Source organism: Rhipicephalus microplus, chromosome 1 (assembly GCF_043290135.1).
Source record: "Rhipicephalus microplus isolate Deutch F79 chromosome 1, USDA_Rmic, whole genome shotgun sequence".
Lineage (NCBI taxonomy): Eukaryota > Metazoa > Arthropoda > Arachnida > Ixodida > Ixodidae > Rhipicephalus > Rhipicephalus microplus.
The window spans coordinates 247,097,116-247,110,992 of record NC_134700.1 but is presented as its reverse complement, the minus strand read 5'-3'; the positions used below and the strand labels follow the sequence as shown (position 1 = coordinate 247,110,992).

The 13,877-nt window shown below is 45.0% G+C and overlaps 2 protein-coding genes across 2 annotated transcripts in view; one reads left to right on the top strand and one right to left on the bottom strand.

The window, feature by feature from the left end:
- Positions 1-767: 767 nt before the first annotated feature.
- Positions 768-7,902, bottom strand: LOC119185237 (succinyl-CoA:glutarate CoA-transferase). The gene is made up of 11 exons (XM_037434330.2): positions 7,660-7,902; positions 7,522-7,582; positions 7,346-7,419; positions 7,176-7,261; positions 7,047-7,097; positions 6,867-6,987; positions 4,543-4,778; positions 3,008-3,273; positions 2,612-2,714; positions 1,912-1,969; positions 768-1,032 (listed from the first exon to the last, which is right to left on the bottom strand). The coding sequence occupies exons 1-11, from the start codon at positions 7,760-7,762 to the stop codon at positions 890-892; spliced, it is 1,302 nt and encodes a 433-aa protein (XP_037290227.2). The 5' UTR covers positions 7,763-7,902; the 3' UTR covers positions 768-889.
- A 296-nt stretch (positions 7,903-8,198) lies between these two features.
- LOC119185248 (integrin alpha-PS1) overlaps positions 8,199-13,877 on the top strand; it is a 105,824-nt gene continuing 100,145 nt past the window's right edge. The window contains exon 1 of the mRNA XM_075892377.1: positions 8,199-8,527. Within this exon, the coding sequence (XP_075748492.1) occupies positions 8,301-8,527 (227 nt within the window). The 5' untranslated portion in view covers positions 8,199-8,300. The remainder of the gene's footprint in view (positions 8,528-13,877) is intronic.

Genomic DNA, 13,877 nt, shown 5'->3' with positions numbered 1-13,877 from the left:
CTGCTGGCAGCAAAGTATCGTTTTGTCCGCTTCACTTTCCTCGCATTGACGACATATTTACTGCAAATAAGCGGACTGAAGAATGGCCACCCGTGTAGCTCAGTGGTAGAGCATCGAGCGGGGTATTCAAAAGTTACAGTTCTGGTCCCTGCCAGCTGCAAGTAGTTTTTAAATCCATTACTTTCTTCACATATACATGATAAATACCATAAATGACAGCTATTGTTTTCTTGTCTGTTAGTTCTAAGTAATGTAGTATTTAGCAAAAGAGAAGCATATAAAATTCTTCTTTTGTTCATTGACGTCCAAGCACTTCGAGCTATGAAAGGCACCGCAGCAGAGGGTCCTGGATAATTGGCACATTGTATTTTTTAATACGTGCTGGCATCACTCATTACACGCGACCACTGTGACTGGAGTGGAACTCGAATTCAGAAGGCTAGCAGCCAAGCTCAATAACCGTTAAGCCACCACATCGCCTTATTTGGTGGTAAAGAAAGTGATGCCTAGCCACTCATGGTATCATCCTTGATGCTTTTTTTCAAGACATAGGTGTTATTCAGGCATTACCTTATAAGAAAGTCCAAGGAGTCAAGAATGACTTAATGTATGCAATCAAGGCATGCTAATGGCTGTTTTTAAAATATTAAATTGTTTGGTAGGCAAACCTTGTTTCGTTTGTTGTTTTGGAAGGAATGCATCATTGCTTAAACATAAGTTGTCGGGGTGCTCTTGATAAATGTGCTTGTATTCACACCAGTCATAACTAGCAGACTGTGCAGTCTTTAAAAGCTTTATACAAACATAGTTGGTATTCATTTGTGTCATACCTAAGAACACTGAGTTTGTTCAAAACTGCGTAGCGTCCAACATTTTCAACAAAACTGTCTCATGCTATGATCTTCTTGGCTCGAAGTCTGACAATCTCTTCTGCAGTGAGGTACTCTGACAGTACTTCATCTGTGTGCTCTCCAAGTAGAGGTGGCGCTGATCGCACTTTGTTCACGCCATCACTAAACTCCACAGCAGGACCTGCATAATTCACAGTTATGACGTCACCAGACTGATTTCACACAGCTCAAAGTGATGTCCACATTATTTTACATCTTGGACTATGTTTCTGTGATGTTCAGTCATGATAAATAAGAATACTCTGAATTCGTGTGTAATCATGATTATATATATATTGTGAGGTATTTAATTGCAGAAGATACCTGTCCACTTGAGCGTTTATGAACACCTTTGTACTTACCTACTCTGTTCAGCGGGCATGACCATGAAAGATACTTTGACTGTTCCCTTTCATATTGCTCATGTCCGTACAACTGTTTGCAGGCACTCCCTTGAGCAGCGTGTGTTTTCTGAATTAGCACAGCTGCAGTGCTAAGCAGGAACGGCATTCCACGATAGGTAACAAAGAACACTGGCCATGCTACTCGGTGCACAAATGCAGCTTCAGATACAAGAGGTTCTGTCCAGATAGGCCAGTGGTAATCTTGCATCGAAAGATACGTTAGCTTTAAGCAGCTTCCTGTAGGAGCCCTACGAAGCTCTTCCCAGGACTAAAAGCTGGTAATCTACGCATTATGCAGCGCTTGTAACTGCACGTTTTTGCATTGTGCAATACACAACTATGTTCAATACTTGTGCCTTCTGCACAACGCACATGAACTTTCTATATTTGTTATTTTTATTTCAATGCAGACCTTCCATGTTTATAATCACTTGAGTCACTCGGAACATTTAGAATGTGTGGCTTGATGCCACGCCACACAGAAATATGAAATTTTGAAATGGAGCACAGAAGCCTGGCCATCGCACTGACTGCTTACTATTTTTTCAGGCAGCGGAATAGTCGATCATATATAAGTTTTTTTGCAGGCTTTGTTTCATCAAGCAGAGGTGGCTCACCGACTAAGGACACCGTGCCAGCAGTCTTGTGTGGAACCTTTACGACCATTTCCTTGCCCTGCAAATGAACAAGTACTAAGTCTCTTGGCACTGCTGCTACAAACCTGCTAGCTCAAAACACACACTCAAAAGGCTGTGCAAGCTCATAATCTGTCAAAATACAGTAGACTTTCGTTTAATGGAACCTGAATGGACCCGGAAAATATGTTCTATTTAACAGGAGTTCCATAGTCTGTGAGGTGAGTAGAGCTGAAGAATCGAAGTACTAAGCCAACCGTGCGGAAGACAGCTGTTGCAATTAAGGTGCAGTTTCGTTTACCAATTTCCTCTTATTGAGTGTCTACGGTATGTTAGTATTTAATGTGAATCTTTTTGCTAAGTTTAGATGCTTATTGCCAATTCTCGCAATTATGCAGAAGCAGCCATTAGGCTAGTTGTAGTAATTGGTTGTCTATTCAATTAATAAATGCCCAAACAAATAATTAACAAAGGGAAGATTGTAATTTTCAAATTTTTTGGGAAATAACTGTTTAGCTCAGAAAATGAGTACAATAAGGACAGGTTAAAAGTAAGACTGGCTATAACGATAGAGCAAAGCATCAAGTTTGCCCTTGAGAAATCGGCTCTAGATTTGGCTTTTTAAATGTTGTGTCCACCTTGGAACTAGTGTACACCGGTGCACTGTCGTTTGCTCACACACCTGAGGATCTTCAAACACTTGTCGAATGGTGTTGATGGGACCATATGGTATGCCCGAACCTTCAAAAAGCTGCAGCCACTCTTGTGTTGTCTTCAGTTTAAACCTGCATAATTTTAAAGAGATTTCAGGCACAGCTCCAAAGTTGCCATTTAATTGTTGATTCTGGTGTCAGCATATAAATTCACACTCCAAAGATCTGCCCACAACCAGAAGCTTTAAATTGCATTGTCTTTAGGACACGACCGCTGCTACAGCTATACTATTTCTCTTCTAATCTATTGTTTTATTGGGGCATATTTTTTTAAACTAAAATACAGCTGCTTACAAAAGCCAATACTTAGCTGACTAAGAAATGAAAATTTCATGCACTTATATATTTTCTTGACTGCAACCCACCTTTTATTCAGAATTTCAATAAGGACATCCCTGTTTTGGACACGGCTTGGATTGTCCTTGAACCGAGGATCAGACAGAAGCTCACTAACATCAAGGACTCTGCAAAAGACCTTGAACTGGCCTTCACTTGCAGCTCCCACTGTGATGTAGCCGTCGAGCGTTCCAAATGCAGCATATGGCACAATGCTTTCGTGACTTGTACCATGGCGGCTGGCTTCAAGGTTAGCGTTTAGGTAGTTGGAAGCTATGTTGGCCAGCACAGATACCTTAGTGAAAAAGAAGCATATAAGACCACGTTTAGTAGTCACATTATTTGTACTTTGTACAAAATGGCTTCATAGAATTCCCAGCAGTTGCAGGAAATGTTATACGGGCTTTATGCAGAAGAAGTCCGGGTACAAGCTTAGTATGGCACTAAGCTTGTACACAAGCTTAGTGCCATACTAAGCTTGTACCCGGACTTCTTCTGCATAAAGCCCGTATAACATTTCCTGCTGAATCACAGCATTAACTATAGGCGAGAGCAGAGAATATGTTGCTTGTTCAAGATAGATATACTCAAGGCAGCGTACTAAGTTGAACAGGTCAATGTATACCAAAGAAATTCAAATAGTATTTTTCATGTCCCTCTGGTGTATTCTGTGTATGGTTCTGCCAAAAGGCTTTTTGTGCTGCCCTCAAATAATCGACCGTACTGTTTATTTAAATGTATCTTATATGTAACTTATATATGTGCAAATTATGTCATGTCTGTATCACGTATAAATGGAGAAATATTATATACTAGCAATAAACACAATAGTAGTACAACTAAAGAAATGAGAAGCTTGGATAATATATTACAATGAATGAATAATTAGTCATCATGGATGACTTGATATTTTCCTGTAAATGTTACTTGCTCAAAGGTTTGCATTATGTTGGGATCAGTGACTAGAATTAATGGATGAAAATACCCCAGGTGGTCTAAATTTCCGGAGCCCTCCACTACGGCGTCTCTCATAATCATATAGTGGTTTTGGGACGTTAAACCCCACATATCAATCAATCAATCAATGGATGAAAATAAGTTTACAAACAATGGGTTCTTGGACTGTCGGTGAAAAGTCTGCAAGTATATCTATTTAAATATTCCTGTTCATTTATAAGGGGTGGAACGTTTAGACAAGTACAAAAGTATTGAAATTTTCCAAGCTTTTGCCACTCTGCTTTCACATAACACAGGTCAGCATTAGCATATTTCTCTTGCTCTGTTTACAGCGCAAATCATTTCAAGGGTGCATAAAAGAGAATGCAAGGCGAAGTTTGAAGTGGGACTCCAGCTCTGCTTTATGTCCATTCATATATTCCAATGGTCTGCCCATTGATTGCTATGGCACGTGCATAGCAAACAGATCAATAAATAGCCACAAATTAGCCTCCTTGAATCTGGCTGGTTTGTCTAGAAAAAACATGGCAGACAAAGGGTACAGAACTAATCGAGAAAGGTTTTACCATTATTGCCAACATCTCATCAGCAGTGCTGAGCTACGTACTTGAGTTGAAAATAAATTGCAGTTAATCCATTGTCCCTTGCCCGTGCGGTTTCGCTGCAGAAGTGCAGCCATGACTGCTCCATGAGCGTACAGGCCAGTTGCCAAGTCTGTGATTGCCACACCGACTTTACACGGTTCGCCTCCACGTGGTCCTGTGATGTGTAGCAGACCTCCCATCGAGGCAGCTATGACATCATAGCCTGCACGATCTCTGTACGGTCCTTTTTGTCCGTAACCTGTGGTTCGAGTTGGTGTATCAACACTTTTACAGGGAAAGCATCTGCAAGCGTTGATTCAAGCAAAAAGTGACCTGGAGCACTGTTCGCACAGCTTGCAGTAGTTGCTACGGCATACACGTATATACACAAATTTTGTACCACACGCGGTTGTGCACAATCCACTTAACACATAAATCGTAGGCTTTGCTCCTGCGAGCGTAATCAGTTTGGCCCTACTGGTGTGGCTCAGTTTGATCCACTTCAACATCTTCTCTTAATACACTTTATTTTTTTTTTTCATTTCATAAGACTCTAAGTTCTACAATTTATGAACTCATATTAAAAAAAACATATCTTGCATTGGAGGCACAATGCTAAAGAGACTGCAGAGCTTATGGGTACCTATGTAGTACCGGCTGTTTTTATTTTGCGAGCTTTCTGTTTCATTTTCCCTTTGTTGTTTATGCTTTTTCTTTGTCGGTTTATTTCTATTTTCTTTCTCTCTGTTCCCTATTTTCTGTCTTTGTACATCATTCCCTGTGTTTTTTGCTCCCTCTTTGTCTCAGTCTCTCCTCGTTTGATTCTCTCTCAATCTTTCTTTCTCTCATACTATGCTATGCTTTACTCTCTCTTATACTTCTTTCCCTCAAAGCTCTCCTCACCCTCACCTCCTTTTCCCACCCCTTGCTGTACCTTACTATACAACACTACGCCATGTTCTGCTAGCATGCCTGGATAGCCGAGAGTCCAAGATGCTCCCCACCGGATCGTGGATACGCAGGTTCAAATATCACCTTATGAAGAGATTTTTTTTTCCTTAAAATATCTCTCATTCTTTTTTTTTTTTTGTACTCATCTCGTCCATCAGAGTTATTGCATTCCACTCCACGGGAGTCACCACTTGTTCTGTAAGCGAAACAGAAGGCGAAGACGGTGCTGCGGTTCTTGGCCGATCCCCCACTCTGGGTGTGCACCACAGTTAATAGGGGAACAAGAACAAGGACTAAGGGAGCACATGCCAGTGCATGATTGTGATCATTTTCTGTCTGTGGCTCACTGTCTAACGACTGCTGCTAAACATGTGTGCTGACTATTTTCTCAAACACCCACACGTAGTAATTCTTTCTGTGAACAGTGCCTACTTAAATGAATTGTCGTAATTAGAAAAGTAGTACCATGAGAAAAACTTTGGCATATGACATAATTCTGTAGTGTACTGTAGTGCTTCAGGGTATTGGAAGTGATGACTGTATGTGTATCGTAGTGCTTGTGCATTTATGTAGTCTTACTTGGTATTATACTGTTAGCATGGTGGTGCCTCTATAAACACTAGCCCAGTGCGTGATGACCTCTCGTCTAGTCTGACAGTATGATGGTGGGAAAGAAGGCAGCGACAGACCAATGTGGAAAAAGTTGTTTTAAAAATTGACGTATTTGTGCCCATGTGGGAGCGTTGTTCCTGACAAAAATGTAATAATGATACTCAGTTTTAGAAATAAAAGGAGAATTCTAGGGGCTCATTTTTTTTTTGTTAGACACAACCTTAATGAGAACCGAGACACACACGGTTTTGCAAAGAATTATCACATTGGTTTGTACAGCGTTTTGGTTTTCCTCACTAACTAATGGTTTAGGAGTAGAACTCTTGAAGTGAGGTCAAAAATATTGCATAAAGTCTGGCTTGCACATCACAAGTTTACACTTTGTAGTACTGTTCATGACTGCCTAAGTTTTAACAGAGGCGTGGCTACTTTTTGTCATGCTAGCGGTCCTGTCACATGGCAGACATATCAACAGCATACATTATCCATAAGCCACGCAGATATCTAAGCAGAATGCTGTGGTGTATGTCCTTCACAGTTTGGATCATCCGAGATCCAATACTCAGAAAAAGCAGTATTGTAGTTGGTGCTCAGTGGACTTGGAGGAGAATTTCGAATGTCAGGTTTAGGATACAGGCAATCACACTGCTTTCTTTTTATAGTGTCTTTCTTTTTTAATTATTTTGGCTGTTTGTTTGCTGATTTTAAGCTAAATTGCTGCAAAGCACCTGAGACACTGATTCACCGATATCTGTGAGTGACAGGAAGCATTCTCTACACGTACCGGTTATGGAGCAGTAGATAATCTGAGGAGCAACAGCCCTAATATCTTTGTATCCGAGACCAAGGGAATCCAGTTTTCCAGGAAGATAGTTTTCTAGCAGGACATCAGATGTTCCAGCAATCTGTTTTAAAAGTTACCAGTGTTCAAATGTGTGCTCGATGCTCCTAATGTAACGCTTACCTTCTTTATCAGACTAACGCCTTCGACGCTTTTCAAGTCAACGGCTACGCTCTGAAAAGTGAAATCGAAGGAGGAATCACTGTTATTCATGATGGGAGAAAGAGAGCAAGAAGTGTGCGTAGAATGAACCTTTTTGTTTCTGTTTACTGACAGAAAATAGCAGCTTTGATCTTCAAGAAAAGGCGGTCCCCAATTTCGTGTTTCGTCTCCGACACCTGCAGCACAGCAAATAATTCATTGTTCACCAATAGAAGCAATTGGTAACATATTACTCAAAAGGAGCAGAGTGTCATTCTTACCTGGTCTTTCGATTTTGATGATCTCGGCACCCAAGTCACCAAGAATCATGGAGCAGTACGGGCCTGCCAATATCCTGGAAACGGTTGAACGTATGACCACACCCAGCTTTATAACCGATACAATATGTAGCAGAAAATTTCGGACATGCGAATTCTTTTTTTTTTTTCCTCCTCACCTAGTTAGGTCGAGTACCCGAACTCCTTTCAACGGGTCTTCAGGTCGGAACGTTGAGGGTGCTGCGTAAAGTTATGCAATCAGGAATATACGTGCTAGCACTCGAGAAACATTTTACAGTGTTCAAGCCGAGGTTTACCTTGTACTGAACTGGAAGTGTGCTCGCCATGCACGCCATGGAAAGTTTTTGGTGATACACGTATGCCAGATTTAAACCTGCGCGTTATTGCACTGAATGACATTGTAGTTTTACTCTAGCACCGCCGCACGCCAGTACACTGTTTTTATTGTCGAAACACGGAGGGGAAAAAGAGATGAAACAGCTGTAAAGTCTGCCAATAACTCTCAGTCTACTGATAGCAGACGCAAACTGTCGCCTGCTGTTGCCGTGATGCGTGCCGCGATGGGACTAATGATAGTCGAAATCAAGCTACTGACAGCACCGAGAGTTGGAGAAAAATCAGCTTCTTAAGCGTGAGCCTAGACGCGGACAAATATAAAAAGATGGGACATTTTAAACTTGCTTATATATGTTCACATTGGCACAAACGCGAGTGAAGAAGCCAGGAATAAGTTACTTATATTACCGCTAGTGGCGCAGTAGGTTATGGGACTCGGTGAGAGAGGAGGCGCAAGAGGAGAGCAGCCGGATCGGGCATCGCGCGCTCCGCCAGCAACGCGGTTTATTAAAGTTTGCACGCAGGCGGGCAGGAGTGGCAGGCCCCGCGTGCGAACGTTGAAACTACCGAAGGCCTGCGGGTTGTGGGCGTGGGGCGGTGTATGTGCTTTACGCGGAACGTAACAAGCTTTCGGACGTCGCTGCGTGTTTTCAAGACTGATCGGACCATGTATTTACTCATAACAGTGGTGGGCTTGTTAGCCAGTGTGCGTGCTTTCAACTTGGAACCGAGGCTACCTCTTCTGAAGCAGGGGACCAAGGGCAGCTACTTTGGATACTCCGTCTCCGAACACCAGACCGTCGAAAACGGCGTGACCATCGAAAGCCTGTAAGTGGAGAGCGTGTTTTTTCTTTTAACGTGCGCTTGTCTTCTGGCAAAGAACAGTGCGCCCGCGTGGGGCTCTCCGAGCATTCCGAAAGTTCGTTGCGGGACGTTTCGCGGTTTGGATGCGGGATGTCTTCGCCGATCGATGACCGGAGTCCGAAACTCCTCATCGTGCGCTCACCTGCGCCTAGCGTTTATCCGATGGAGGAAACTCGGAATGAGTTGTAGTACGTGTACTGCGGCGCACTTGCTATGCATGTTTACGCTCCAGCGTGTATTACCGTTCTCCTTGGCGTTGTAGCTAGGGTCACGCTCAGTTGCTTCGCCGTTGCGGTAGTGGCTGTGCTATTTCAAAAAGCTCCCACGGGTGGTTATGGTGGGCCCTGCCGAGAAGCATTCGGTGTGTCGGAGAAGCGGCGTGCGTGGGCTTAGCGAAGCACTCGTTCCGCATCTCCGCTGCTGCAAGACGTGTGGGCGCGCGCCGGTCTGCGCGTTTCTTTTCCTCCCGCTGCCCAAACTTGGAGCTCGCCGAATATAAGATCAACAAAGTGTGCTTCACCAGCGGAGGCGCGGTCGCCAACGGAGTCGTCGCCTATTTCATTCTGGTTCGCTACGCAAGCCGCGCTTATGCGCGACGGCTACTCGCACAACACCTGTGATCTGAAACACGGCGTGTGTTGCACCCCAGCAGCTTACGGCTGCTGTGCACGTTATCATGAATTTTCGACGATCTGCTTTATCTGCGAATGTCCCTAACCGAAATGTAGTACAAGAGCATAAATTTGCGCTCCTAGTTGTGCTACGTGTATTCCACGCGTTCCCCTGAGGCCGGGTTCGGACTGTGTCAATCTGCGGCGCGGCGGCCACCTGTGGAGCGCGCGTCGGGCTGGTATCCAAACCTTTTTCAGCAGATTCACTGGAGAATACCTGAAGAAAAGTCGCGGTTTGGCCACTCCCTCGTGTACTGCATTGTTGTGCACGTGTGTGTGATACAGGGCGTCGTCTTTCCTCTCGCTCGAGGAGCGAACGAGGGGCCCCGCTTCTCCACAGGGGTTCCCTCGTTCCTACCTTGTTTGGCCGCCGCAACAAGTGCCGCTGACCTTGGGAATTCGTGCAATGGTTGCTGCTCTCCCCTTCGAATGAAAACATTCGCATGAAAAAAGAGCGCGCGGAACAAGAACTTCGCCAAAGATTATATGCGCGCCTCTCCTGCAAGCGGACCCGTCACATCGTCCGGCAGAACTCGTGTTCTGGTTATTATCGATATTGCGATGCAAACTTTTTTTTTATCTTCCACGTTTCAACTGAAATCGTTGGAAGAACACCTTGACAGTCGTCGCATGTGCGGAAAGGCTAATGCGCAGGTCGATTAACGTCGCGAAACAAAATATTTATTGTGTTCTCCACTGCAGCTTTCGTTTATTTTCTTCGACATGCACCATTATTGTTTTTCAGCGTTCGAAGTGCCGGCACTCAGAAAAAAAAAAAAAATCCACGCATTTCCGCGAAGTGAATCATGATGTTTGGGCGAAGCGTGCTGTGTGGATAGTTAAATCAGCCGCCCACTCTTGCATGTAAATGAGCGACGATGCGTGTCTGTAGCATGTACAATATTAAATTGGTCCTCAGTCGTATGTCGTGTTGAGTTCTGCATGCTGTTATGCCTTCATTATTACTACCTTGTGGTTCCGTTAAATGTAGAGCTAATGGGTCTTCGATGGGATCTATCCTGACTGGAAGTAGGCCCGTGTACTCAGATTTGGGTGCACGTTAAAGAACCCCAGGTGGTCGAAATTTCCGGAGCCCTCCACTGCGGCGTCTCTCATAATCATATGGTGGTTTTGGGACGTTAAACCCCACAAATCAATCAATTATCCTGGCTGGAAGTGCCGGCACAGAGAAAAATCGTTTCGACTGCTACAAGGTAACAGTTGCGGAATGGACGCTTTCAAAACACGCAACGGTCAGTAAGATCGATAAGTATTCGTTCTCGATCAGTGCGCACACTTAAGAAACGATTCTTCTTAACGTCAGTTTGTCATCTTGACTTTCCTCTGAGATCTGGCTGTGCCCAAATAAGTGCGTAATTCATCTTTCGATCAGTGACCTCGCCGATTCATTTCGTACATTTCCTCGCTCGTCTTACTCAGCATAACATCACTCTATCAATGACTGCCTAATCTTCAGCGCATGTTTTTATAAAAGGCCAGTGCTTAAACCTTAAGGACGATGATCACGTGACATAAATGCGTTTAAAGTTGGACATGTTTCTCAGCCGCCTAAGCAGTGCGCTTTATTTGACTCATTTCTCGGTCAGACGACTCGGCCTCCAAAACTCTCACCAAACGAACCTCATAAAAACCTTCGAATCACTTCAGTGTCGAGGTGTCATCTTCCAAGATTATCCTTACTAGGCTTCACTGCTAAGAAATTGCGTACTGTTTTCCCAGATCGGTTCAGTGGTGTCGCGATGCGACGGTGGTTGCGTTTTCCGATTGTGCCGTCCGTGAGCATTATTATAACAGCAGCCCTGCAAAAATTGGAACGGCCCTTCTCGGCAACACTTTGCACCGCTCCATCACTGCAAAGTTCAAAGAAGTCGTAAAAAGCACTTGGGTAAGTCCATCCCCCACGTGAATGTGAGCTTCATTGAAAGGAAAGGATTACTCTTGGCCGCTGTTAGGGATGACGTGGGGTGAGGGATTTAAAGGGTGATGATGAGCAACTTTATGGCACGCTTTCGTGCGAGTCAGGTGACCTAGCTCTCCTTGCACCACTCGAAACAGGTCGACTACCGTATATTGTGAGAGCTTTCTGTGTTTAATGTTCGGACTTCGATTATAAATTCCGTAGAGGGGTCATGTCGGCGTGCAGCAGATGTTGAGTGTGCTCTCCGCCTTTTGAAAATGCGGAGCACGTAAATCTGCTCGGCGCAGTGTCTGGCATCGCGTATGAGTATTTTCACTCGAATGAGCCTTTGATCGAGCTAATGTAAATGAGTCTTCAAGAAATCATTATTGGGTGATAGGAAAGTCGAGAGGCAAGCTCATTGAGTTACTGTGTATTGACGATAGCGCAGTGTGATGCTAGCTTGCTATTCAGCCACGGATAAGAACTCATAATACGACATTGTGAAAGTAAACGAATCTTAGCGAATACAGGAAAACGTATACATTTCGCAGTGTTCGTAGTGCACAGCTGCACCCTGTTGAAGACCGTATCTGAAATACTCGGATTCGACGCAAGCAATTGCGCTTATATAACGTCAAACCGGGGTATATCAGTTTGTGTAATAATTTCCTGCGATACCCGTTCATTTGAACGCCTCAGAATTTCCGCAGCACTCGTAGTTTTTTTTGGATAGCGACGTGCGGCTCACGAAAGCTTTCCCTGCAACCGTATCTCGTACCCGCCCTCACGACCGACCTAAAGCTGCTCAGCTAGCTATCCTTATGAATGTCTCTTAAAAGCATCACAAAGCCGAGGTATAGGAGGAGGAGAAAAAAAACTTTATTGAAACAGAAGTTTGGAGCGCGCAGGCTACCGGGCACCCGCACGATACCGGTGCGCTAAAGCGTTCACTTAGTAGTGGTCCATGACTGGCAGCCCGGTTGGTAGCCTTTGTCTTCTCTACAGGGTCCTCTAGACACAGCAGGGTTTCCCAGGTCTTAAGACGCTCGAAGGCCCGCGAGGGAGGATCCGCCGGGCAATGGGAAAGGATAGCAGAAGCACGAGGTTCGGGGCAGAGAGTATAGGCTGAGGGGAGGAAAAGGGGGTAATAGTGCAGGCGAGTCTCACCGTGATAAGCTGTTGCAGGCACGAGTATTGAGGGAAATCGCGGTTTAAGGATTGTTAGACAACGGCACATTAACGCAAGAGGTGTGTGTTCGAGCACGCGCGGGAAAAAAAAAATCAACACATCTTTCTTCTGGTGAAAGTTTCCTTCATGGTTCCCCTTCTCTCTTGTTAAGGTCATTAGGGGCTGTGTCACGGTGGGTTCCTAAAATTCGCGAAATATGACAACAGTAATGTAGTGCACTGGCCGTTGGGTGTGGAACGCGCTGTAAGTATGCGGCTAATTTGGTGGAAGAGCTGAATATCTCGCCGTGGGAAAGCACGCAGTTTTAGCTCACGTAGATGATTGCAACGACCGTGAAGACACGAGTGCGTTCATCCCGCCGCCATGAAAGTAGCTGACGGCTTGATGCCGCTCGTTTTGGCCCGCCACTAAATTGACGCCCACAGTATAGGGCGACTTGGTCGTTTGCGCAGCACCAAGGTCGGGCGTATGGAAGGAGTTTCCTGCGTGGCGCGCGTTCAAAATTTGATTGATTGATTGATATGTGGGGCTTGGCATATGATTATGAGAGACGCCGCAGTGGAGGGTTCCGGAAATTTCGACCACCTGGGGTTCTTTGACGTGCACCCAAATCTGAGCACACGGGCCTACAACATTTCCGCCTTCATCGGAAATGCAGCCGGGATTTGAGCCCGCGACCTGCGGGTCAGCAGCCGAGTACCTTAGCCACTAGCCCACCGCGGCGGGGCCGTTCAAAGTTTGTTTCAAATGGAATTAACAGTCTTGTAACAGGAGAATGCTTATGCATAGGTTCGTCATTAATATTAAAGAAGAAAACAACAGCACAAATGTATCGAAGCCGAAACGGGTCTTTGTGCAAGGTATACGTGCACCCCTCCCCCCCCCCCCCTCTTTTTTTTTTCCCCGTGCGGACGGCTATATTAGGAAGGACACAACACGTGCGCAACGACAGTCCCTCCATCCTTTTTCGGCCTTGTGTTGCGTGTATGAACCAAAACAAACAAACAAAAAACGTATCATACCATCGGGACCCGGTTCGTAATCTTCTGCACCCCTTGATCGGTGCCCGATTCGTGCGGACCGACCAGGTTGACCGTCGTTGTGAAATTTCGGCACCAGCTCGCACCGCGTCCTTTCTTCTTCGCATTCATATGACGGCCTCATTATTTGTTCGCGAAATGAGCGTGACGTTTTGTTCGCGAACAAAACTCCCGAGTACACGCCTACTAAATGGTCGATTTCGTGAGTTTGAAAACGACATCGTGAGGACGTATAATGTTGTGATCAGATATAAGGGCATTCACGTGTTTGATTGATTGATATGTGGGGTTTAACGTCCCAAAACCACCATATGATTATGAGAGACGCCGCAGTGGAGGGCTCCGGAAACTTCGACCACCTGGGGTTCTTTAACGTGCACCCAAATCTGAGCACACGGGCATTCACGTGTTTCCATTGTCCTCAGATTGATTATGGGCTCATTCGCCTCCTGGACTTGGCACCGTTGACTTTGTGCCTTCGAAATGTGCGTAC